The following is a 24,003-nucleotide window of genomic DNA, read 5'->3' on the forward strand; positions in this document are numbered from 1 at the left end:
GGTGGTGCCTCTAGCCATCCGGGCCTGGCTCACAGTGTGGCCGAGAAGCAAGGACCAAGCCTGATTCTGACGCTCCAGCTCCCCCGCCCTGGCCTGAAACAAGTTCTGAGGAGGCAGACACGTGGGCTACTTGAAGCAGTGGGGCCCCGGGCAGGGCTGGCAGTGAGTGGGCTGCTTGATCGGGAGTGACGGGCGCTCATGGCGGCTCACAGCCCTCGGCACCAGCGCGATGCATCAGAATCTGGAGGCTCCCAGACAAGATGACAGCGAAGCCCCCCAGCCACACTCCTGTCCTGGAGAGAGGAGTCTGGGGACTCCTGTGCTCCTCGGCCTCCTGGCGTGGCCCGTCTGGGGCCCCGGCTGGGAGTTCGGGGGCCGGATATGTACGCTTGGGGGCATTTCTGTTCTGCTGCCACAGGTCCCAGCTCTGGCTTTTGCCTCTGCCACACCCTCCCGGAGCAGCTTCCCTCCAGGAGAAAATTCAGGGCCTGCTGGGTTGTGAAACCACCTTCTCTTCTGTGCTGCAGGCCACTCTCCGTTAGGAGGGCATATAGCTGTGGCCTCTGCCTCCAGGGAGGCCTCCACGCTGGGCGGGGACCAGGGTGGCGGGGCTGGGGCTTGCTCAGGGCCTCCCCGCATCAGGCCCCTTGGGTGGGTCCCACTCGTGTCCGGCGGCTCCCGCGCCATGGCCAGGTGCCTTCGTGGTGGCTGGAGCCCCCTCGGAACCCCCCAGAGAGTTTCTGGGGGCAGCTCTTGTGGTTCTGGCCGTCCCCGTGCAGGCCGGCCCTGGCAGAACCTCAGCTGCTCAGTGGGCCCCCTGGCTGTGTTACTCCAGTTACCAAGGGCTGGAGAGAGCAGAGCTGGTGTCAAAGCAAAGACTGCTGGTTTGAGGATGGTGATCTTGGGAGCAACAGTGGGGAGGGGCTCCTGGAACTTCCCCCAGACGGTACATAGTGGGAGGCATCCCTCCCTCCTGCTCCCCAGCCAGCACCCCTTCCTCCTTGAGCCCCTGCCTCGGGTGAGGGCGTGGCACAGCGACGCCTAAGCGTGTGAGAAGGTCGTGTGACCTAGGTTAAGTGTGACGTGGACGGCCTGACCTCTGACCCTGGCTCCAGCATGACACACAACGTATCACAATCACGTCTTTACTTGTCTGCCTTCCTCATCAGGCTGTAAAATCGTTGCGGGCAGAGACTACACCTTCTGTGTCTAGCCTCCTTTCATTGTACCAAGAAACACTCACAGCTCCCATCACATGGCTGTGCTGGGTCAGGTACTAAGGACGCAGCGGGCAGGAGGTGGGCTTCCTCCCCTCCTGGGACAGACTGTCTGGAAGAGGAAGAGAGATGCTGAATAAGCAGTCACGAGAACTACAAATGCACGTGTGCAAAGTGCTCGAAGGGTCTAGCCTAGCGGGTGGCACCAAGCAGCCGCTCAACAAACGTTTGCATGGACCGCAAGCTCTGCCGTCAGCCCAGGCTGGATGAAATCCTTCTGTGGTCCTCAGTTAATCAAATGTGGTCGGGGTGACCCAGCTCGTGGGGTTGCTGGGAGGATGCAGTGAGGGTGCACGCAAAGCTCTTGCAGAAATTCTCCCAGGTTGCCTCCCACGATGGGGCCAGTGAGGTGCAGTTCTCTAGATGCCCACCAGGGGGTGCAGGGCTCTGCCAGGATTCGGGGAAATTCCTGTGGAATTTCTAGGGGGTGAGAAATCCGGAAACCAGGGTTGACAGGGGTGGGGACGGGCACCCTGGGGCCACTGGCCAGTCCATCCAAGGGCGGGTGTCCTCAGAGAGTGGCGGAAGCCCCAAGAGGGATGAGGCCTTACCCTCCCCCCGCCCCCTCCCCCAGCCCCTCCAGCTTTCCTTCAGTATTGTTACAGGGTCACTTATGGGACCCTCTGCCTGCTAGACCCCGGGCAGTGCGCTCTAGAAGACCTCTGTATCCACTTCTGAGCACCTGCTTCCGTGATTCTTAATCCCCAGGGTAATGTCCGAGTTAATTTATCATTAAATTTGCTTGACATTTTCATGGATTACATCATGAAACAAAATAAAGATGGGCTCTCATCGTCACTGTTTGTTGAGGCAACGATAGCTGGAACGTGAAATAAGGAATATGTGACACTGTGGGATGCAGCCCTGGTTTCCAGAAGGAGACTCACCTCTGGACGTACTTTAGGGTGTCAGCCTGAAAAGAAGGTTTAGGGAGACCATTGCCTGAGCTGGACGGCCCCCAAGCAGACTCCTGTAAGGCCAGTGACATCTCAGGTGGCCGTGGGTGGGTCACTGGGGGAAAGCTCTCCACCCCGGGGGTCCCTCGGGTCTCCACCTTGACCTTGGTGGGATTCCGTGCTCCCCATCTCCAGGGCCCTCAGAGTCATTCCTGGCCCTGACACTTCCTCCCATGTCATGCTTCCCTCCAGAGCAGGACTCTCTGCCCTTAGGTTGGTCACACGCCAGTATCTGGGAGGAGGGGGCTCCTTCCTGGGCTGGGATTTCTCCTGTGTTCTCCCCCCAGGACAGTGTCCTGTGTCCCCGGGAACTGGGGGAGCTAGATTTACTTCCAGCCACCCCTGAGCACCTAAACCAGAGGCCGTGGCTGGGGGTCCATGGGCCTGACTCAGCTGGCAGAGGGGTGGCTTTGGCTTCCAAGGTCTTGTTGCTGCTGTTATTATTATTTTTATTAACCATGAATGAATTGCCAGCATTTAAGCACTGAGACACCTCACGTGAAAATCCTGATGCTCGCCTACTCTCCAGTCATCACATAAGCTGACAAGCCTGGACTCCTCATTCTGGTTTGACAGCAGTTGGCAGGAATGGAGAGGAATCTGCCCCCTAGACAAATCTTCACAGACCCCCCCCCCTTCCCAAAGCAGAGGCTGGTCACCCCCCATCCCGAGCTGCAGTTTCCATGACGTGCAGCCCTGCACTTGTTTGCACGGCTGCCCGGCGCTGGAATCCGTGGCTTCTATTCAGAACCTCGGGGGTTTTCTGCTCAGTTCTTGCCTTAAACGTCTGGCAGCCCCCACTTCGGCAGATGCTGGCACTGTGATGAGGGTTAAAGACTGCCAGGCTCAGGCCTCGCCTTCCCAAAGCCTCACGGCTCCCAGAACAAATCAGCGGACTCTCTTCCCAGAGCGGATCCAGAGCTTGGAGCAGGTCATGGGCAAAGCCACTTGTGCTGAGCGGGGAAAGCCGGGGTCACCGCAATCACGCTCAGGCAGAGAAGTCTGAGGCAGAGCCCAGGAATCTCTGCACTGCCCTCTCCCGGGCCAGGGCCAGCCAGCCGCAGGCCCCAGAGTTTATCATTTAAACTCTCTTTGTTCACTGAATATGCATCATGAGATAAAATTCACACGGTAACCTCTCACCCAGGATGCTCAGCTATTTCATTCCTCTCCCTGGAAGCAAATGATGTTATCAGTTTCCAGAAATATACCCAACAGGTATCTATTCCTTCCTCCTTTTTTTTTTTAGACACTAAGATAGAAAGTGGTCAATACTATTCTACCTCCCCCCCACCCCCGACCCGCTGATCACTGTATCCCACACACCTTCCTTATCAACACAGAAGGACGTTCTCGCCACATCTTTCGCCACGGCTTTGATGCCCTCACGTGTCTGTCTCATACTTTCTAACCATTCTCCTGCTGATGGACAGTGGAGTTGGGTTCCAGCCTTTTTGCTACTGCAAACAGAGCCGTGGTGAAAGCCGTGTACACGTCACTGCACCCATGCATGGGTATCTGTAGGATAGGAATCTTACAAGTGCAGCCGCTGGGGGAAGGCTCTGGACGTTTGCAGTGTCACTAGCTCCTGTTGCACTGCTCTCTAGATAGTTTGGACTGATTTCAGCCCCTCTGTGGTGGGGGTGAGTGCCAGTTACCCCTCATTTGAAATGCTGGCCACCAGAGCATCTCAGGATCCCAGGGCATGTTCTCTATCAAGCTGGCCCCGTAGGGAGCCCTCTTCCATGCCACGTCCTGAGACTAAAGCCTCTCCAGCTTCTCCTAACTCTCCAACCAAGCCGCATTCTTTCCTCTTCTGTGTCCTCCAGATAAACTGTGTGACGTTCCCTCACCCAGACACAATGCCAGAGCAGCAGCTGCTGAAACCAACCGAGTGGAGCTACTGTGACTACTTCTGGGTAAGTGGTGCCTCAGCGTCCCACGCACTGTGGCCCCGGGGACCAGGAGCCGACACCCAGGAGGGGCCTTGAGCTCAAAGCAGAGCAGCCTCTCTGGGTGAAACCTGGATTGATCGCACATCAGAGGCTGGAAACCTAAGACCCACTTGGAGTCTAGATCATTCCATAAATCTCAGGAAGTCCGCAGGGTTTTCATTCCCGGCAATACAGAAACTCTGGCCAGAGTGCAGATAAGCTGGAAGGTCCCCTTGCCGCTCAGTGGTGGCAGGAGACCAGAATCAACTCCATGAAAGGAACCTGGGCTCCAGACCTGCGCTGTCACTCTTGTAGGTGACCTTGGACAGTGCTTCTCCTGGGCAGCCTCCCTGTTTCCGTTAAAGTCACCAGGAGGTTAGGCGCAATCTCTAGGGGGCTCCAGCTGGAATAATTCTGGGTTCCAGAGCTTTTGCATCTGGTTGAACGGGTACAGAGTTTCAGTTTTGCAAGATGAGAACGTTCTGAAGACGGATGGTGGTGATGGCTGCACAGCAGTATGAATGTGCTTAATGCCAGTGAGCTGTGCACTTAAAAATGGTTCAGATGGTAAGTTTTATGCGTATTTCTCCAAAATTAAAGAAATATCTTTTGACAGTTGCAGAGTCCTAGTCAGCAACTCTGGGAGAACTCCTGGATATTTGCATCATGGAGTTCACAATGGCTTTTTAAGTGAAATAACCCCCTTCTGGAATCAGACGGTGATGGTTGTACAACCTGTGTATATATTAAAAACATAAAAAATAAATAAACTTTTGTAAATGTCCCAAGGAACCAAAAGTTAAAAAAATAAAAACGTTTTAATTTAAACCACCATGAAAAGTGGATTATCTACCCTTTTTTAGATTTGCTAACCAAGCACTAGACAAAAATGCTTTTGTCTTCCTACCAAATCCCTTGCCCTTCAGAAGACAGCCAAAGATTCCTACTGCTGTCTTTCTTCCAGATCTTCTGAGATCTGTGCAGAGGCAGCCCCAAGACTGTAGAAAGGGCTCTGGCTTTGGCCGCAGACACACCTTGGGGGTGGGGGTGAGCCCGGGGGCGAGGGGAACAGGGATCCGGGTGTAGAGACCTCTAGGCTGCATCAGTGTGTTGGGTTTTATTCTGTGTGCAGCAGGGCGGTGGTGGAGGGTTTAAGCAGGAATCGGGTGTCGGGCAGGGAGGGCTGCATGCAGGCGGGAGTGCCCGTGAGCTTGTGGGTGGCCTGGAAAGATGGTGGCAGCTGCGGGGATGGAGGGGAGGAGCTGGGTCAGAGACGCCATCCATAAAGAGGGGCGCAGGAACCAGAGACTGCGGGGGAGACCAGCTCAAGCCCTGGGAATGGGCACCCCAGGAGCCGGAGGTCAGCGTGTGGGGTGTGGGGGGCGGTGCTGGGGACCCGGGGTAGTGGGTGATCGTGCCGCTGGTCAGCACCATCCAGGTCCCGTCTTTTTTTTTTTTTTTTTAATTATTTTTGGCTGCGTTGGGTGTTTGTTGCTTTGCGTGGGCTTTTCTCTCGAGTTGTGGAGAGCAGGGGCTACTCTTCATTGCAGTGCTCAGGCTTCTCAGTGTGGTGGCTTCACTTGTTGCAGAACACGGACTCTAGACGTGCGGGCTTCAGTAGTTGCGGCATGTGGGCTCAGTAGTTGTGGCTCGTGGGCTCTAGAGCTCAGGCTCAGTAGTTGTGGCGCATGGGCTTAGTTGCTCCACAGCATGTGGGATCTTCCTGGACCAGGGATGGAACCCGTGTCCCCTGCATTGGCAGGCAGATTCTTAACCACTGCACCACCAGGGAAGCCCCAGGTCCTATCGTGATTCAAGCCCTCCTGGAACTCTGATACTTACTCCAGGGCTTTATCTCCCTGACCATCAAGCCCTTTTCCTCTCATAGAAATTTCTCTGTTGACACGGTCATTAAAGCCCACTTCCTCGGGCTGGTTTTCCCAGTGTGGACAAATCCCTTGCAATATCCATCCTCTCAGGGAGGCCGATTGGGGTCAGTATTTTGAATAATTTTTCTTCGGTTTTTTTCATCAAGATGTAGCATGCATTACAATGGAGTGTACGTGTCTTAAATGTACTTGGAGTAGTTTTTCAGTGGCCAGGGCAGCCCCCGTGTGACGTGGTGTGCCCTGTGTGGTGGTGATCACCCTGTCAGGAGAGGTATTACAGTGTGGCTCAGAGGGCCCTGGGTCAGGGCAGCCGAGGAAGGGATCCCTTGTTGGGAGGGAGTAAGGAGGCAAGTGGGGTTCTCCAGGCATCACCGACCCTTTTCTCTTCCCCTCTCTTAAAATAACTGTTCTGACGGGATGTTAGAGGTGCACCCCATTCTTATTTTAGGGTGAGTGGTGGGGAACGCAGCCTAGAATTGGAAGCACCTGACTGCGTTGCCCAGTGGCTGAGCTGAGAGAGAACCCAGGTCTTTCCGGATTCTGGGACAGGGTTCTCACTGATGCTTCTCGCTGTGATGGCAAAGGACCTATTGATATAAACTCCTTCCTCTAAGTATCAAAGCATTTGACTCTGGATTCCCGGTGGGAAAGGCTGCCTTGGAGGGGGACAGCCTTAGGAGTGGCGCCCGCCAGGGTCCAGGCAGGCTCTGAGGCTCAGTCTCCTGCAGCCGTGTCCATGGGGGCAGATGCTGGATGCTTGTCCAGCCAGGAAGGCCTTGCTGGGGGTACAAGGCAGGAGGTGGGGCCCAGGGATAGCAGAAGAGATGCTGATGTCTTTGAGGCGGGTCAGGTGAAACAAAACAAAAAGCATTTAATTTTGAAATTTTCTAAGTATTTGCTTGCAAAATAAATTGGGTACTAAATTCCCATTTCACTGACTTGACCATCTTCCTGGAGTCCTGACGTTTCTTTAAAAGTAACCAGTTTAAATACCATCCGCTGAGGACTTGGTATTTGCTGAACACCAGACTAAGCCGTTTCCATGTGTCGTTTATCCTGAGATGACCACGTGAGGCGGGTGCCATTATGTCCCCAGTGTCACGGAAGGAGCAGCTCAGATTTGGAGTGAGGGGACTTGCTTGGCGTTCCCCGGCTGGGACGTCAACCCTGGAAGCCTGCCCTTTTCCACCCCGGCTGCCCTTCAATCCAGCTTCTCTCCGGAAGTCACTATGACCGTTTATGCGTGTGTGTTAGAGGATGTCACTGTCCAGCCAGTGTGAGAGAGGATGGGATGGCTTAGAACCAGGGGTACCTGCCCCCAAGGTTACACACTGTCTCTCAGCTTAGTCAAGATGCCAAGGCTCCCCAGAGGGTCCACCAGCCCAGCAGCTGCCTGGTGCCTGTGCTCTTGGCCACCTGCCCTTCCTCCTGTTCTTTTCCAGGTTGGGGGGTTGAGGGGCATGGACGTGGCAGCAGCAGTGAAGGCTTAAGCATCAGAGAGCATGTGGGGATGGGGGCACCGGGAGAGGCGTGAGTTGTGGCAGCCGACACCGCCACCCTCGCGTCCCTCAGGCTGAGCTTGGGGTTACCAGGCACATCCGGGTCCCTTCCGGGGTTTGTCTTCCCTGCACTCCATTCCTCCTGGCTCCAGGTGCGGATGTCACCTAAACGCTGGTGCTTCTCTTTCCTTCCTAGGCTGATAAGAAGGACCCCCAAGGCAATGGCACCGTGGCTGGGTTTGAGCTGCTGCTTCAGAAACAGCTGAAGGGCAAACAGATGCAGAAGGAAATGTCGGAGTTCATCCGGGAGAGGTGAGGCCTGGACCCTCCCAGCTCCGGGGACTGGTGACAGCACCCAGCTTGGTCCCTGAGCCCGAGGGAGTGCGCAGCCGGGGTGAGCACTGCACACCCAGCACTGGGCGCAGAAAGTGGATTTTACATTAAAATCTGCATCCCTGGCATCCCTGGGGAAAGCGGAAAGTCTGGCTCCCTCATGCAACAATTGGCTGGAGCTGAGGAGCAGCTGCCCCCGTACGGGGGAGCTTGTTTCCAGTTTGCCACAGTCCCCACCACTCCCTCATGTCTCCCTGCGCAGACGGCTTGGCCCCTTTGCTTATCGGGCCCCATTGCATGCCCAGCCCTCATGTGAAGGCTGTTCCTTAACATCACAGAAAAGGAGAATGTTACCTTTCAATGCATCTTTGAGCCAAAACCTTTGTCTCAGGCCTGGGCATCCAGAAACCCCCGCCCTCCCATCCCTGCCTTCAGGGAGCTCAGCCAAATGGGGGAGTCATGATGCTCGGTGCAGGGATTAGAATAGTGGTTTGCCTGCTCTGAGATGAGGAAACAGTAACTCAGCCTAACGGGAGTGGGGAAAGCTACAGAGAGAGGTGCCTTCTTCATCTCCCCCCTCCCCAGTCTCTCCAAGTTCTGAGACCCTGTAAAGCGCACACCCACATACCTGCACACTCACATTTGTGCACATACCCCCCTCCCCCACGTGTGCACACACGCATACACGCAGCTTCCCATCTGGAGCTTCCAAGGAACACTGGAAATATTGAGAGTAAATGGCGGTGTGTTTTGTAAATATTTCTTTTTTAAGTAAAGCAGCAAGAATCCAGTAACAATTCTATGGCATTGTAAAGCACCCGTGTTCCTTAGGAGGCCTGTTTTCTATCCGTGTAATCAAATCTTTATTTTATGACCCATTAAACTGGTAGGAGATTGAGCGATTCTGTAGCTCAGGTGTGAGAAAACAACAGTAGGAAACAGGCCAAGAAGAAAATGGCTAGAAGAGCCAAGTCTGAACTCGCGTACGGTTTATACTTTTATAAAAAGGTCGTGTTAACAAATAAATGGAACTTTCCACATGAGAACGCTGCCCTTCCCTGGGACAAGTGGACTCCTGCCACTTTCCTCAGTCCATCTGGGGTCTTGTAGAGAGGACCTTTCAGAGCCAGGAGGGGTGGGAGCTTAGGTGCAGAGGTGAGAGCTGGGCCGGGTGGGGGGAGGGGTGGGCAGACATCCGGTGAACCACGTGGCCTCAGCTTAGGGGAGCGATGTGGCTCTGGAGGGGACGACCTCGTGCCCGGTGCATGGATGAGCCTTTGGAGGTTTGAGGCTAAGAGCGGGACATGGTGAGGTCTGCTTTCTTGAGAGATCTCCTGGCTGGAGGCTGGCCGTCCACGTCATCCTGGGGAGGGGAGGGACAAAAGGCTGAGCGGATGGAGAGGAAGCGATGGAGCAGGCTGGAGAGGATGTGGAGACGGCGGAGGTGGCGGAGAGAGAAGGAATCAGGCTGGGCCTCTCAGCACCAAAGCGGGAAATGATCAGGACTCAGAATGCTGCCCCGGGACTCGGTCGGGCCACCCTCACTGCATCCTCGAGCCTTCAGCTCCTGAGCAGCCGGGAAGCAAATGCTGCAGCCCTGGGAGCGTCACTGGGGTTTATTCATCTGCCGAGTGATGGACCAGGGACCTCTCTGAGGCCCCAGCCCTCTGGCCGGCTCTGGCCGTCACAAGCACAGCTCCTCGGGGGACCGCTTAGGCAGTGACTAATACCATGACAACACGTCGTACATGGTTTTGCCAGATAATACAGAACGCTCCCCGGAGAGCTGCCTTGAAAGTGTGTCAAGGGCCTGCCTGCTGGAAGTGAAATCCAAGGCAGCTTCCCTCTCCGGGGAAGTAGAATCTACCAGAGCTGGGCACTGCTGGTTTCCATGGAAATGCTTGCACCCTGCAGGCTTGGAAGTTGGAGGCCTTGGGGGCTGGGAGAACATAGAGAGGGGTTCTGTTCCTGCTTCCAAGGGGCTGACGCTGCCTTACAGGCTCTCACCCCAGAGATCTGGGGCTGGGGGAGGGGGCAGCTGTGGTCCATCTCAAGTTACATGTCTTCACTTAAGTGTCTGCTGTGTGTCCAGCCCTGTGCTGGGAGCTGTGCAAAGAAGCGCTCTTCATCCGCACAGCCTAGGACACGGGTGCAAACGCCCCACTTTGCAGATGAGGAGATGGAGGTTCTGACAGTTTCGTTCATTTATTCATTCAGCACATTGATTAAGCACCTACCGTGTGTCGGGTGGCAGACAGAAGCCACGTACTCGCAGAGCTTAGAGTCTGGCGGGTTCCTTTATGCCGTCAGTAAGCAGCAGGGCTGCAGGTAGGACCCACAGTCTAGCGCTGGGGAGCTGACGTGTTGGATTTTCTCCCTTTGCAGGATAAAGATTGAAGAAGAATATGCGAAGAATTTAGCTAAGCTCTCTCAGAACTCCTTGGCTGCTCAGGAGGAGGGGTGAGTAGGAAGGACAGTGCTGGGAGTTGGGGAGGAAGAGGGGACACTCAGGAAGGGGTCCCTTTTCACTGAGCACTGATCATTGCCGTGGTCCCGTATGGATGGGGAGGTCTCCATAGACCTGGCTGAAGGTGGGCATTCATGGTTCAAGGTGGGCATTCATGGTTCAAGGTGGACGTTCATAGTTCAGGGTGGACCTTCATGACTCCAGGTGTGGGCATCCACGCTCAAGGTTGGCACTTTCACATTATCTACTGTCTAGTGGCCAAGGGCCTCCTGCCAGATGCTGGAGTATGTCAGGACCCCCTCTGCCCTGTCCCCTGGTAGCTGGGAACCAGCCTCCAAAGGCCCCGCCTCTGCTCCCCTTTCTCTGAGAGCAGGCTGGCAGGAAACTAGGTGTGAGAGGATTCCACACCCGGCCCCCTTGTTTAGAGTTCTCTCCTGTGGGCCTGAGGCTCAGGGTCCCCTCCCCCTCCAGCTGTGACAGTCCAGACCTCCTTGGGTGGGACCTGGGCTGGGAGAGGCTCAGCCCCACCCTCGCAGCCACAGAAAGGTCCCTAGTTAGGGAAAGACTGCAGCCTTCTCTGTTCCATCTGTTAGCAAAGAGCTCCAACCTGCTGATGGGAATGCAAAATGAGACAGCCACTGTGGAAAACACTTTGGCAGTGCCTCAGAGAACTAAACATAGAATCACTGTGTGACCCAGCAGTTCCACTCCTTGGTTTATACCCAAAAGAATTGGAAGCAGATATTCAAATACATGTACATGCGTGTTCACAGCAGCACAATTCACTATAGCCGAAAGGTGGAAACAGCCCAAATGTCCATTGAGGGATGAACACGTAAACACATGGTGGTCTGTCCACGTTGGCTGTATGGATATACAGTGAAATATTATTCAGTATTTTAATTTTTAAAAAATTTTTGGCTGCACTGCATGGCATGCAGGACCTTAGTTCCCCAACCAGGGATCGAGCCCGCACCCCCTGCATTGGAAGCATGGAGTCTTAGCCACTGGACTACCAGGGAAGTCCTGAAAACATTATGTTTTAAGTGAAAGAAGCAGGGCACAAAGGTTGCATATTGTATGATTCCATTTATGTGAAATGTCCAGAATAGACAAATCCATAGAAAGAGAATGAAGGTTGGTGATTGCCAGGGGTTGGGGGAAAGGGGACTGGGAGTAACTGTTTAATGGGTATGAGGTTTCCTTTTAGGGTGTGTGTTCATCTGCTCAGGCTGCTGTATCAGAATACCATACACCCAATGATTTAAGCAACAGAAATTAATCACAGTTCTGGAGTCTGGGAAGTCCAAGGTCAAGGTGCTGCAGGGTTGGTGTCTGGTGAGAGCTCTCAGCCTTGCACTGCACATGGCTTTTGCTCTGGGAGGAGAGAGAAAGAGCTCTCTGGTGTCTCTTCTTCTAAGGACACAAATCCTTTCAGATCAGGGCCCCACCCTTAGGACCTCGTTTAACCCTAATTACTCCCGCAGAGGTTCCATCTCCAGATAACAGCCATGGTGTGGGTTAGACCTTCGGTGTATGAATTTGGGGATCATAAGCATTCAATCCATCACAGGGTGATAAAAATAATTTTGAAACTAAATAGAGGTGATGGTCACACAGGATGGCGAATGTACTGAATGCTTGTTCTCTTTAAAGTGGGTAATTTTGTTATGTGAATTTCACCTCAATAATAAAACAGATACAGAGTCTCAGGAGGTAAGAGTTGAAAGGTCCCCTGAGGTCCTCTCTCTAGTCCGACCTCCCTCCAGTGCAGTCTCTGTTCGCATCCCTCCTATGAGGGGACTTGAGCCCCAGGGATGGAAGACATTCTGTCATGATGTTCTGGTCATCAGAGAGCCGTGATGTTGAACAAGCCCAAATCTGCCCCCGTGGCTTGAATCCTTCAGGGGAAGGGACTTTGGCAACAAAATGTGGCTTTGATTAGAGCCTCTGTGTGGACTCACTGTCTAGCCAAGAGGCCACCTCTGAATGGATTTCACTGACCCGGCAGGCCACAAGGCCACTGGGTGGCCCTGCACGGCCAGGGTCTCTTCCAGGGACATAAACGAAGCTGCCTCCAGCCTCCTCCTGCTCCCTGCACCAGGCCTGAGACCAGGGCAAGAAGAGGGCTCGTGGGGGAGTCTCCCCTCTGGCCTGGGATGGGGGCTTTCCTGCGTATCCCCACGCCCTGCAGTGAGGGGCTGCTCTGAGGAGGCTTCCTCCTCCTTGGCCTGGGCCCCTGCCAGGGACACTCCGTCCTGCCAACACGCACCGTGTACACTCCCAGCTGCACAAGCGAGGAGTCAGGCCTCACCATCATGCCGTACACACGTGCACCCACAAACACGGGGCAACCCGCCACACGCTCACGTTCACGCATCCGTGCCCTTGCACGCACACGCTGCCCCACGCACACGCTCCTTCTGGCAGGCATGCGGGCCCCCCACTCACAACCTGCAGCCACGCCGTTTTGCATTCACACACAGCTTTGGACACCAGCCGGTCCACCGGAAACTTTCAAAGTGCGATGCTGGAGCCTAGAAACGGGGAGCAGCCTAGGAAGACGCTGGCGGGGAGACTGGCGTGGCGCTGTGTCCGACTTAGATTCCACAGGGTGTGTGCATGTTGCAGAATCAGCTGGTTGTCCTGCCTTCGGTTTTGCTCTCCTGGGTGGAAAGGAAGTGGGATTTTGGTCTTTCCTGATTGGCAGTTGTGACAGTAACATGCGTTTTGATTTGGCAGGCTCAGACGGCGTGCTGGAACCGAAATCATATCCCGGGGTTTGGTTTTGTTTTTTTTTTTTTTTTTCACTAACCTCTTATCAGATGGAAAAATCTCTCTTCAGTGAGAGGATTTGTAAATGGCTTTTTTTTCTAACTTGTGACGTGGCTCCAAGGTGGCTGGAATATTGGGGGCGGGGCGGGGGGGAGGCGTGCTGCTTGGGGCTGGACCAGCTCAGACAGGCCCAGCTGAGTGTTTGGAGTGGCGTCCTCGTACCTGTGAGCACCCAGCCTGGAGGTGAGGCCGAGGACATCGTCCCGCGTGTGAAACTGTGCTCCCGATAGCCCTCAGAGGACAGTCTCAGGCCACTGTCACTGCCCCGGGGCCAGTTACTGAGCATGTGCTCTGCTGACAGCAGACTTACAAACTCTCAGCACCACCAGGGCTTCTGGGCTCTTGTTCATGCCTCCCGCAGGCCGGTGAGTAGCTCAGCTACAGGAAGAAACCCCCTCCGTCCCCCTTTAATCAAGCTCGGTCTCTTCCTGGGACTGCTTCTGTAAGCTTGTTGGCTTTCACTGTAGTTGTGCGGTCCATCTTGAGGTCCTCTGCATGTGTGGCACGAGGTCAGGGGCGGGATTCCTTTTTTCCCTGTGGATATACAGTTGTCTCCACGCCATCTGTTGAAAGGCTCCCCGTTCTCCATTGAGGTACTGGGCACCTTTGTTGCACACGCATCGCCCGTATCTGGGCGAGTCTCTTTCTGGACCTGGTGTTCTGATCCCATATCTGTATGACTATCGTGACCACTTCCACTCCCTCCTTCCCCCACCCCGGACCCCCTACCCATCTGCCCAATCAGATGAGGAGCCAGGCCACCCAGTGTGGCCCCAGCCCAGCGCCCGGGAGCTCAGGCCCTTCAGGCCAAGACAAACATCAGCAGCTTGGATCGCCCCAATGCTCATTCCATCTCTTCTCGGGTGGGCCCCCCAGCCGGGATCACCCGAGGGGACCTTTCTTTTCTGCCTGACTCCTAGATAAAATCAGTCAGTCATTTCCTATAAACACCCACCTCGGCCTGAGCCAGCACCACCACCAGACAGGCCTGGACTCTGATCAGAGAGATCTGTTGCATTCTGCTGGGTAATTCTCAGCCGCTGGCTGCTCGGCCCCAAACCCAGAAGCCTCGCAGCATGCTGTCTTTTAATCAGTTTTGCCACTTGAGTTCGGTGAATTCTCTGGGGGACGTGGCTTTTTGATGAAATTAAGTCAACTGACCATTCAGCCCGGCTTTCCTGGCTGGGTGGAGAGGTCTCGAGCAAAGGTGCAGGAGTACCATTTGGAAGGTCACTGAGGTTCAAGAGTTCCAAATCAGGGAGACGGGAGCGTGGGGGCCTGCATTCGAACGTCTGGGGGACTTCAGGAGATTGCTTCTATTTGGGACATCTCCTTCCAGTAGAAAATTGATTTAGCTTAGAGGACTCCGCTATTCTCTGGTTGGCTGTGGGCGGCACTGGGGCTCATGCTCCGGAATCAGTTACTGGGGGGCGTGCTCCTGAGGATGGTGATAGGGAGCCTTCTCTGCTGTGTGGGCGTCCCTAAGAGGTCCCTAGACCCAGGTGGTCCATCTTTGCCCCCCTTGGAAGTCAGGCTGCTGGAGGTTTGCCTGCAAACAGAGCTATGTGGTACCTTCTGTTTGAGAAGGGCTTCTCCCTGAAAAGGCATCTGTCCTCCTTCCTTGGTTTGCTGGCAGGCATTTGAACCCCTCAACAATAAGCCAGGGAGGGTGATGGGAAGGCAGGGCGGCAGTGATGGGCCAGGTATCAGGGTCCTCGTGGCATTGTACTCTGCCTCCCTCTCACATCTCCTCAGTCCTCTGGGCTTCTGGATGTTTCCCCAGGCACTCAACTATCTGCTGTGGTCTGTTCTCTCAGCTCCGAGATCCTCAGCTTGGTTTGGGAAGGCTCCTCCAGTCCCGCAGGTCAAGGCGTGGTACTCCTGTTTGTTTTGTGCCCGGCCTCTCCCTCATCCAAGTCTACAGTCTCGGGTGCTATACGTTCTCCCAGGACTCAGGGTCAAGACCCATCACCATTCCTGTCTCAGGGAGGGCCGTGGCCTCTGACCTGAGGTCGGTGCGGCCCTCCCTGAGCCTCATCGACTCCTTGGTGTTGCAGCTCCCTGGGAGAAGCGTGGGCACAGGTGAAGAAGAGCCTTGCCGACGAGGCTGAAGTTCACCTCAAGTTCTCTGCCAAGGTAACTGCTCCCTGGGTTGATCTTACACACCGATGTGCTGCTGAATGGTTAACAACTGTCTCTCCAGTGTGTGGTGTTGCCCAGGTTCCATGGTGTAAATTTTAAGAGTCAGGAGGAGATGCTGCCATTAGATGGTGCTGCCCTGGTACCGACACTGTAGCATCAGTGACCACACACGTTCATTAAAAGCACGGAGAGTAGTCAGATGTCGTTAGGAGGCTACGAGGGTACGTGTTACCTTTGTTTGTTAATTTTAAGTTTAGACCGTATACTCTTTAATACTGGCTCTCTTTAACAACCAACTCACAAAATTCCTCCACACCTTACCCTGGGCTCTGGTGAGCCAGTAGGAGGCGCCCAGCACACCTCTGCGAGGTGCAAAGGATGCCTCTGAGTGATAAAACCCCCACTTTGCATTGCTGGGCTTTTAAAAGAAAGCATTGGCATTTTCTACCTCTTCTTGGTGTCAGGAGAGATGAGCTTATTTCAAAGGGAGAAATGTTTTGTTTTGTTTTGTTTTGTTTGCTGTTACAAAATTTCAGGCCAGGTAGCTGACCTTTTTTTCCATCGGTCCAGCATACTGTAGCACCGTGACCTAGGACAGTGATGTTTCTGTCCTGCTCACTCTGTCTTCAGTACTCAGAGTGGTACCCGGTACATAGTAGATGCTCAGTAAATATTTTCTGAAGTTGTGAGTGAACGTGGCCTCTGACGATCTCCTCTCGACCCTCTAGTCTTTTCGGGCCTGCTTTCTGCCAAGATTTCTCCATGTTCCCAAACGATCCTCTCTTCCCCACTCCCTGTCTCCTGTCTCCAGATTCCCTCTCAGGCTCTCAGCTGCTTTGCAGGTGGAAAATAAACCAAACGTCTAAGGGGGAAATTCACACTAAAGTGTGCATGACTGATGGGGCCGCCTACTAGGATGCTTGCCTTCCAAAGGAAGAGAGACTCTGGAGAAGGGGCACCATTCCAGATGACCTTTGCCTACTAGGTCTACACTCTTCCTTCTGCCCTCCCACAGTCACCAGCCCAATAGGACACTGGGACAAAACACTTAAACCCTCTGAGCCCACATTTTAAAATTGGGGGGTACACTACCTCCTTTACTACTTGAAGGTGGCACCTCCCAGAGATGGTTGCTCCTTCTCACGACTTCCACACTCAGCACTCCCTGGTCCTATGTCTTAGCCCACTCCCTTGCATTTCTGGGCTTAGTGCACTGTTGGAGGACAGGAAACTGACTTGGTATCCGGGTCTCTCCTCCCCACCCCATGAAGATTCTCTGTACACCAAGGGCAGAATGAATGACTCATATGGCTGAGACGTGTGAAGGAGCTTTATAGAGAGCTGGGGTGGCAGGAAAAACATTGCTTTTACCAGCTCCCCACTCCTGAAGCTTGCTGGTGCCCCAAGATTGAGCTGACACTCAGATGTGAGTGAGAATTCCTGGGCCAACAATGGCACACAAAGCTCAGACACCCAGCACTTTGCAAGGAAATTGCCTCTCAAGCACTGGGAGAGAAGGGAGCTCCGTGAATGAGTCTCTTTTGAGCCTTACGTATATGAAAGCAGCGAGTTATTTTTAAGCTGTAGATCACAGTAGTGTTCCCTCTAGGTCTCCCTTCTCTCCTGGCCCTCCGCAGCTCTGGCCTCTGCGCTGGTAGAAACTTCCATTGACTGTGAGATGAATGGGGAGCCTGCCTTTGTGAGCGGTGGGGCTGAGAGCCGAGTCTGCGAGCTTCTGAAGGGTCACCTGCTGGAGCCCCAGGAATCCTGGTGGCATTTACTCTCCAGCAGCAGGCCTCCTGCTTCTTGATTGTCTGTAAATTACTCAACGAGTGACAGAGCACTCCCTGATGCTCTGTTTTCCTCTAATCTTTTCTTTGACTATTGCTACTCACAACAGTACTTCTGGTCACCAAATGTGTGGGTTTTCCGCACACTGACCAACTCCCTGACCCCAGCTGGGGGTCCTACAATTTAATTCATTTCTGACACTAACTCCCCCAGGGTCAGCATCGGATCATGCAGGTTAAGGACTCGGTCCCACAGGACTGGCCCCACTTCAGATGACTCTTATAAGCAGTAGGTCCCCAGGTTACCCACAACTTCTGTCCAACTTGGCTACAATCCCATGACCCCCTCCTCAGGTCTGATAATTTGCTAGAACAGCTCACGAACATCTCAGCTTATTATATATTAAAGGATATGATAAAGGCTAGAGATGTGTGTTCACATCTGGGTGTGTTCACCAATCTGGGTGTGTTCACAGGCTCTCTGAGCCCTGTGATTGACAAATTGTTATAAAGGTTTCATCACGTAGGCATAATCAAGTATTAACTCGATCTCCAGCCCCTCTCCTCTCCCCAGGGGGTAGGAGGAAGGGGCTGAAAGTTCCAGGCTTCTAATCATGGCTTGGTCTTTCTGGTGACCAGCCCCTATCCAGGAGCCCACACAAAGTCACCTCATTAGAACAAAAGACCCTCCTATCACCCAGGAGCTTGGTACCAGGAACAGGAGGGTCAGAGACCAAATATTAAACCAAAGGATGCTCCCAGCGCCTTTGTTGTTTAGGAAATTGCAGAGGCTCTAGGAGCTCCGGCCAGAAGCTGGGGACAAAGACCAAAGTTTATATTTGTTGTTATATCACAGTATCGTGGTGATGTAAGTGTTAGGTGTAGAATATAATTCATCTCCCTCAATTGTATCAGTTACCGTTCAAGACAGCATCTCCATTTCATGAATGAGAAGGAACAGAGAGGTTAAATTGCAGCCCTAGTCACACAGCCAATTGGGCTCAGCTACTGAGGAAGCAAGTAACTGACCCCCAGCCCTTTTCTCCAGTCAGACCAGTGGCATTTAAAACACACAACCCTCATCGGAGGAGCACTCTGCCCTCTCTTGAGTACTGTCCAGGGTGGTGCAGGCTGGCCTTCCAAATGCCTGAATGTTTTAATTCAGGGCTGACATCATCTAGCCGATGGGAGGCTTCTGAAGAATATTCACACAAAATTCACATGTAGATTTTTCCGTAAGAACATGTGCTACCTCCAGCCCATCAGTCAGTGTAGGTGGCCTCAGGCAGTCGTGGTGGGGCAGCCCAGTGGTTGTACGACAGTTCCTTGAAAAGAAAAGTCTCCAAGGATCATCCGTCCACCATGGGTAATACGGCTTCCCATGCACAAAACCCATTTTAACATCTGCTCCAAGAGGCTCGTTGAAAAATTCCACCCTGAATGTTCTGTGTCGGGGGCAAGAGCTCTTGAAGAAATGCAATTTCATTCCAGGAAGCTTTCAGGCTTTTCTAGTCTCCTAGCTCAAGCCATTGTTCATAGTAACAGACTGTTAAAGAAATAAGATTGCTCTATATAATGGAAGTTACGCCCGCTTCTGGGTGAGGAAGGGAGAATAGAAAAATCCTTCTGATGGGAGAAAATCTAATCATGCATTCGAGGCCATGCATTTAGCCAGAAGATTTGGGGGGGGGGGGGTTGCACAGTGGGTGTCAGGAGACATGACTTTTGTGTCAGGGCTGTCACTAATAAGCTTTGTGGCCTTGGGCAAGCCACTTAGTGTCTCTGGGCTTCCATTTTTCTCATGTGTGAAATGAAGAATTTGGACCAGATCAGTGACTTGAAACTTACTTGGCTGTGGCCCGCAGCTGTACGCTTTCCATGGCCACCGGGAACACACAGGTCTCCATACCTGGATATCTGCATATAGAGACGCACCTACGTGGCTAAGATGACTGTTCGTGAAACTACTGTGTTTGTCTAAAATGAGCATGTAGCCCAGGCATGAAGAGAAAATATCAGAGTGCATTTTAGGCACTAAACTCACTAAACGGATTTCACAATTCTTAGCAACCCACTGGACTACATTTTTTTTTTTTTTTTTTTTTTACAAATTGAAGATGTGTGGCAATCCTGCATTGTCAGACAGTGTTTAGCATTTTTTAGCAATAAGTATTTTAAAAATTAAGATATGTGCATTTTTAGACATACTGCTATTGCACACTTAATAGACTACAGTATAGTGGAAATATCACTTTTATGTGCACTAGGAAACCAAAAACAGATTCCCTGTGACTCGCTTTGTTGCAACATTCGCTTTATTGTGGTGGTCTGGCACCAAACCCGCTGTATCTCTGAGATCTCCCTGTGGTGTCTCTGAAATTCCATCCATTGAGATTTCCCTCACTCTCTTCTGATGAATAACATGAAAGGGGGAGGCAGGAGTTCTGAAAGGCAACTGAATGGCTTCAATAGTCTGTTGCATCCAAGCCAGGCCAGCTCACATTCATGAGGACAAGCTTCCAGGGAGAGCTTCTGCCTCCGGGTTAGCCAGAGGTACTTAAAAGTTGAGTATAAAAAGACACCCAGCCAACTTTCTGAAAGAAAAAAATTAGCCTTATTTATGAAATACTTAAAATATAGAGGGAGAATTCATGGGTCTTCAATCCATGGGACTGAGTCACTTCTGACAGCCAGTAGCACAATGTTTCCAGAATGTCACTTGGAATTTGGGGAGAGCACATGGGTGTGTTGGCAGGATCCTGGGCCCTTCCCCAGACCACAGAATCTGGGGCTGGGGCCCAGGAGTCCTGAGTGTGGAAGAGCCTCTGCAGGGTCACTCCTGGGCACATGACTTATGGAAATCACTCGCTTTCCAGGCCCTCAGAAAGAGACCCCAGAGTTACTGGGTCAACAGGCCGGTTAACCCACACAGACCCCCAACCAGGAGCAGGTTCCCACAGCAGCCCCTCCCCCTCTTCCCTCAATGCCTGTTCTGTGTGGGGAGGGGGTTTTCTTATTTTCAGCAGCACTCAAGTTTGTGGCATCTTACAAACTGCCACCAGATGGGGGTGTTTTCCTGTGCAAGGAAACTTCCAAGGGCCCAGAGAAATGACAGCAGGAGGAGAGGGGCGTTTGTGCAGCCCACTCTCTGCTGGTCTTTGAAGGTCGTCCACCAACAAAGCATCGTCGTGTCACCTAGGTCATTGGGTCCTGAAAACCTTGTCATTTTTCTGAGTAGCGAGGGGAAGATATGCACACCAGCTCTGGCCAGACCCTGCAGACACAGCAGTGGCCACGCCAGCACACCAGCTCTGGCCAGACCCTGCAGACACAGCACTGCACACCAGCTCTGGCCAGACCCTGCAGACACAGCAGTGGCCACGCCAGCACACCAGCTCTGGCCAGACCCTGCAGACACAGCAGTGGCCACGCCAGCACACCAGCTCTGGCCAGACCCTGCAGACACAGCACTGCACACCAGCTCTGGCCAGACCCTGCAGACACAGCAGTGGCCACGCCAGCATGACCCCCACCTTCTTAGAGCTCAAAGTCATGTGTAATCGGTGGTTTAGGACTAGGAACACCTCCATCCTTGAGGTCTCTGTGGAGAAGATAATGTAGCAAGAAAGAGCCTGTGAGGAGGAAGAAGAGAGAAGTCACAGAATCCCTGAGTTGGGATGTCATCCGTCCAGGGAACTTCAGCTCTGCAGGTGGAGGGCCAGGTGGAGGCAGAGGGACCCTGGAAGGCTGAGTCAGGGGGCCATCGGAGGCCAGCGGGTGAGGCTCTGAGAGGCTGAGTCGGGGGGCTCTAGGCTGTGACTTTTGACCACAGCAGATCCATCTGTGTGTTTTCTTACCAGATACATCCCATGTTCACACCCCCGCCCCGAAAAGTTTGAAGTAAAAGTTCTCCTTCCAAAGAGAGTGGGGTGGGAAAGAGGGAAAGAATAAAAGAGGAGGAAAAAGCTTGAAAACCTGACGTCACCCAGCGCCTCTTACAGCATAAAGGGCCCTTCTCTGGCCCTCGAGGTGCGGGGCCCGTTCGCTCTGGTGGGTGGGGGTGCTCCAGCCTCCATGCAGACCAGCGGGTGCAGCTCAGTACGGGGCCCCGTGAGCTCCGACAAGGCCTCCTCGAGATCCAGACCACGTGCAGATCACCTGTGGTCTTAGCCCCAGCATGCAGTAGATGTTCAATAAGTAGAGCTGACCTGAGGTCACCTGATTAAATGTCACCCACGCAGCAGTCTCTGTGTTAAGTGCTTGGGGACGCAGAGATGGTGGCTTGGGTTCTGCCCCAGGAAGCTCCCAGTTTGGAAAGTAAGGGAGCCACACACCTGAGCAAAGCCCCTGAGGAAGCTCTGGGGGCGCTTAGCACAGGAAGGGAGTGCCCACAAGGGACTCCAGATGCTAACCTGTCCATCGGTGTGAAGCTGGGGCGTGGCCAGCTGAGGTGACTTCCTCGACCACAACCAAATAAGCGGCCACTTGCCTCCGCCCTCCCTGTGGGACGGGCCCCGTCCTCACCTGCGGGGTGGGGAAGAGTGCCACCTCCCTCCACGGGCAGCCGCTGCCCTGGGGTCCTGAGTGTGTCTCCCCCATCGACAGCTCCACAGCGAGGTGGAGAAGCCCCTGATGAACTTCCGCGAGAACTTCAAGAAGGACATGAAGAAGTGTGACCACCACATCGCGGACCTCCGCAAGCAGCTCGCCAGCCGCTACGCCGCGGTGGAGAAGGTGCGGGTTCCGGACACCAGGGTGGGTGGGGGTCTGGTTGGAGGAGGGGGGACTGGGAACCAGCAGGGGCTCCGCGTACCGAGAGAGAGGCCTTTGTCCCCGCTGTGGCAGGATCTGGGGGTGGGGTGGGGAGTATGAGACCCCCTCCCCCAGCTAAAGGGTAGGTGAGCTGCTTCTCCCTGGCGCTCGGATTCCCAGTGGGAGCAGGTGAGGCCACACCTGCAGTGGTGGGTGAAGGGGACCTCCATCCGGCACATGAGACAAGCTACACCCTGCTTTTGTGGGTCTTGGAGCCGGGTCTTGTGCTGCCTGTCTACACAGGGCCCCTTTGTCTGGGTCTCACGTGGCAGATTCCCTCCTGATGGAATCACCCCCCTGCCAGCTGCTGCCAGCAAAGGGCCCATCCTGCCCCAGAAGGGGGAGGCTGGTGCTGCCAGCTGCTAGGCTCTGCTGGGAGGTGATGTCAGTGACCTTTGTGGTCCCTGCCACCCCAGAGAAGCTGTGATTTCAGGACTGCCTGGGTCCCCAGAACGTGTACATGCTCCAGTGAAAACCTGCTCTGAGAGGTTTGCTCTAGGCCAAGAGATGGGGATGAGAGGATGCTTTGCAGCCTCCGTGTGGTCTCCAACTGGCTGGGTGATGCTGGTCTAGCTGCTTAGCCTGTCACTGTGGACTCATCCACCAAAAGCAGGGAAAAGAAAGGACACGCGGAAAAGGGGGAGGCCAGGCCCTGTGCCCCATGGGTCCTCCCTGACTCTGAGCCCATGAGCACCTCTACGTGCTTGGACCCCAGGCCCGGAAAGCCCTCACAGAACGGCAGAGAGACCTGGAGATGAAGACCCAGCAGCTGGAGATCAAGCTGAGCAACAAGACAGAGGAGGACATCAAGAAGGCGCGGAGAAAGTCCACGCAGGCGGGTGAGTGAGGCACCATCGCCCGCTGCCCCTGTCCGTCCTCACCTGGTCACGGAAGCACAGACAGGAGGGGCTGGGAGGGGCGTGCCCGTGAACGTGCATCCCACAGGATGAGGCTGGGGGGTGGGGCTGTGGAGCGGGGAGCAGACCAGGCTGTGGCGGGGGGCAGGCTCCCCACACCCTCCCCAGAGAGGGCACCTTCTGGTCCAAGCCCTGGATCTCTGGCCCGGAGGTGGACAGACTCCTCCAGGCACCTGGAACTCAGGGGTCCTATCACTTCGTGGCACTCCTAGGAGAAGTACAGACCCCACCCACCCAAGCTGTCCCACCTCCCCAGAGAGTGACACTCCAAAGAGTCACCTCTGGTGATGGGCTTCGGCCGCAGAACAGAGGCCGACATTTTGTTTAAAGAAATACTCGTATTTCAGATTCTCTCCCATAGATTCCCCAATGCGTCAGCTTCTGCTTCCACCTAGAGGTAAAAATTAGCTAATGCACGAGGCAGGGGGAGAAAAACCAGTGAGAAACCGTTTTTTTAAAAATTGTTAAATATTTCTAAAAAAAAAAAAAAACAGTTTCACAGTGTATAAGGACAATGCGTTTTGCTTTCTGGGATTAAAATGTGTGCTGTGGGATTAGCGTTTGGATTAGATGGTCTCTAAATCCCTTTCACCCCAACTTCTGGTGAACCTGGTGTAATGAGTTCATTACAGGATGAAACAGCCACCTGAGGGACGTTTTGAAATAAGGTGGTATAAAAAAGTCATAACAAAATAACATAATGTAAATACAGCATTTTATATAAAGATCTCTAATGCACAGTGGTCAAGTATTGGATGCAGAAACAGAAGGCACAATACACTTGTTGGGAGTAGGAAAGGGAACCCAGGGAGGGAAGAGGCACATTTAAATTAGTTTAACTGATTAAACTATTAAAAATAAAATACTACAGAAACAATATTGCTGTTTGACCAAAAATTTTAATTAACACGTAAGAATATAAAATCTTATTCCCCAGATATAATCACCATCCACACGTCCTAGTGTTTTCATTTTTTAAAATGTTTTTTAATATTTAAACTTATAGGGACTTCCCTGGTGGTCCAGTGGTTAAGACTCCGTGCTTCCAATGCAGGGGGGCGTGGGTTCCATCCCTGCTTGGGAAACTAAGATCCCACATGTTGCACAGTGCGGCCAAAAAAAAAATTATATACATAAGATCATGTTACACTC

The 24,003-nt window shown here is 53.5% G+C and overlaps 1 protein-coding gene across 8 annotated transcripts in view; it reads left to right on the forward strand.

Annotated features, from left to right (window-relative positions):
• The window catches only part of GAS7 (growth arrest specific 7), a 192,471-nt gene that overhangs the window by 162,038 nt on the left and 6,430 nt on the right, over positions 1-24,003 (forward strand). For all 8 annotated transcript variants that reach the window (XM_057714434.1, XM_057714435.1, XM_057714436.1 and 5 more), the window contains 6 exons: positions 4,063-4,152; positions 7,752-7,867; positions 10,274-10,348; positions 15,248-15,326; positions 21,728-21,856; positions 22,650-22,773. In XM_057714434.1, the coding sequence (XP_057570417.1) occupies positions 4,063-4,152; positions 7,752-7,867; positions 10,274-10,348; positions 15,248-15,326; positions 21,728-21,856; positions 22,650-22,773 (613 nt within the window). The remainder of the gene's footprint in view (positions 1-4,062; positions 4,153-7,751; positions 7,868-10,273; positions 10,349-15,247; positions 15,327-21,727; positions 21,857-22,649; positions 22,774-24,003) is intronic.

Source organism: Hippopotamus amphibius, chromosome 17 (genome assembly GCF_030028045.1).
Source record: "Hippopotamus amphibius kiboko isolate mHipAmp2 chromosome 17, mHipAmp2.hap2, whole genome shotgun sequence".
Lineage (NCBI taxonomy): Eukaryota > Metazoa > Chordata > Mammalia > Artiodactyla > Hippopotamidae > Hippopotamus > Hippopotamus amphibius.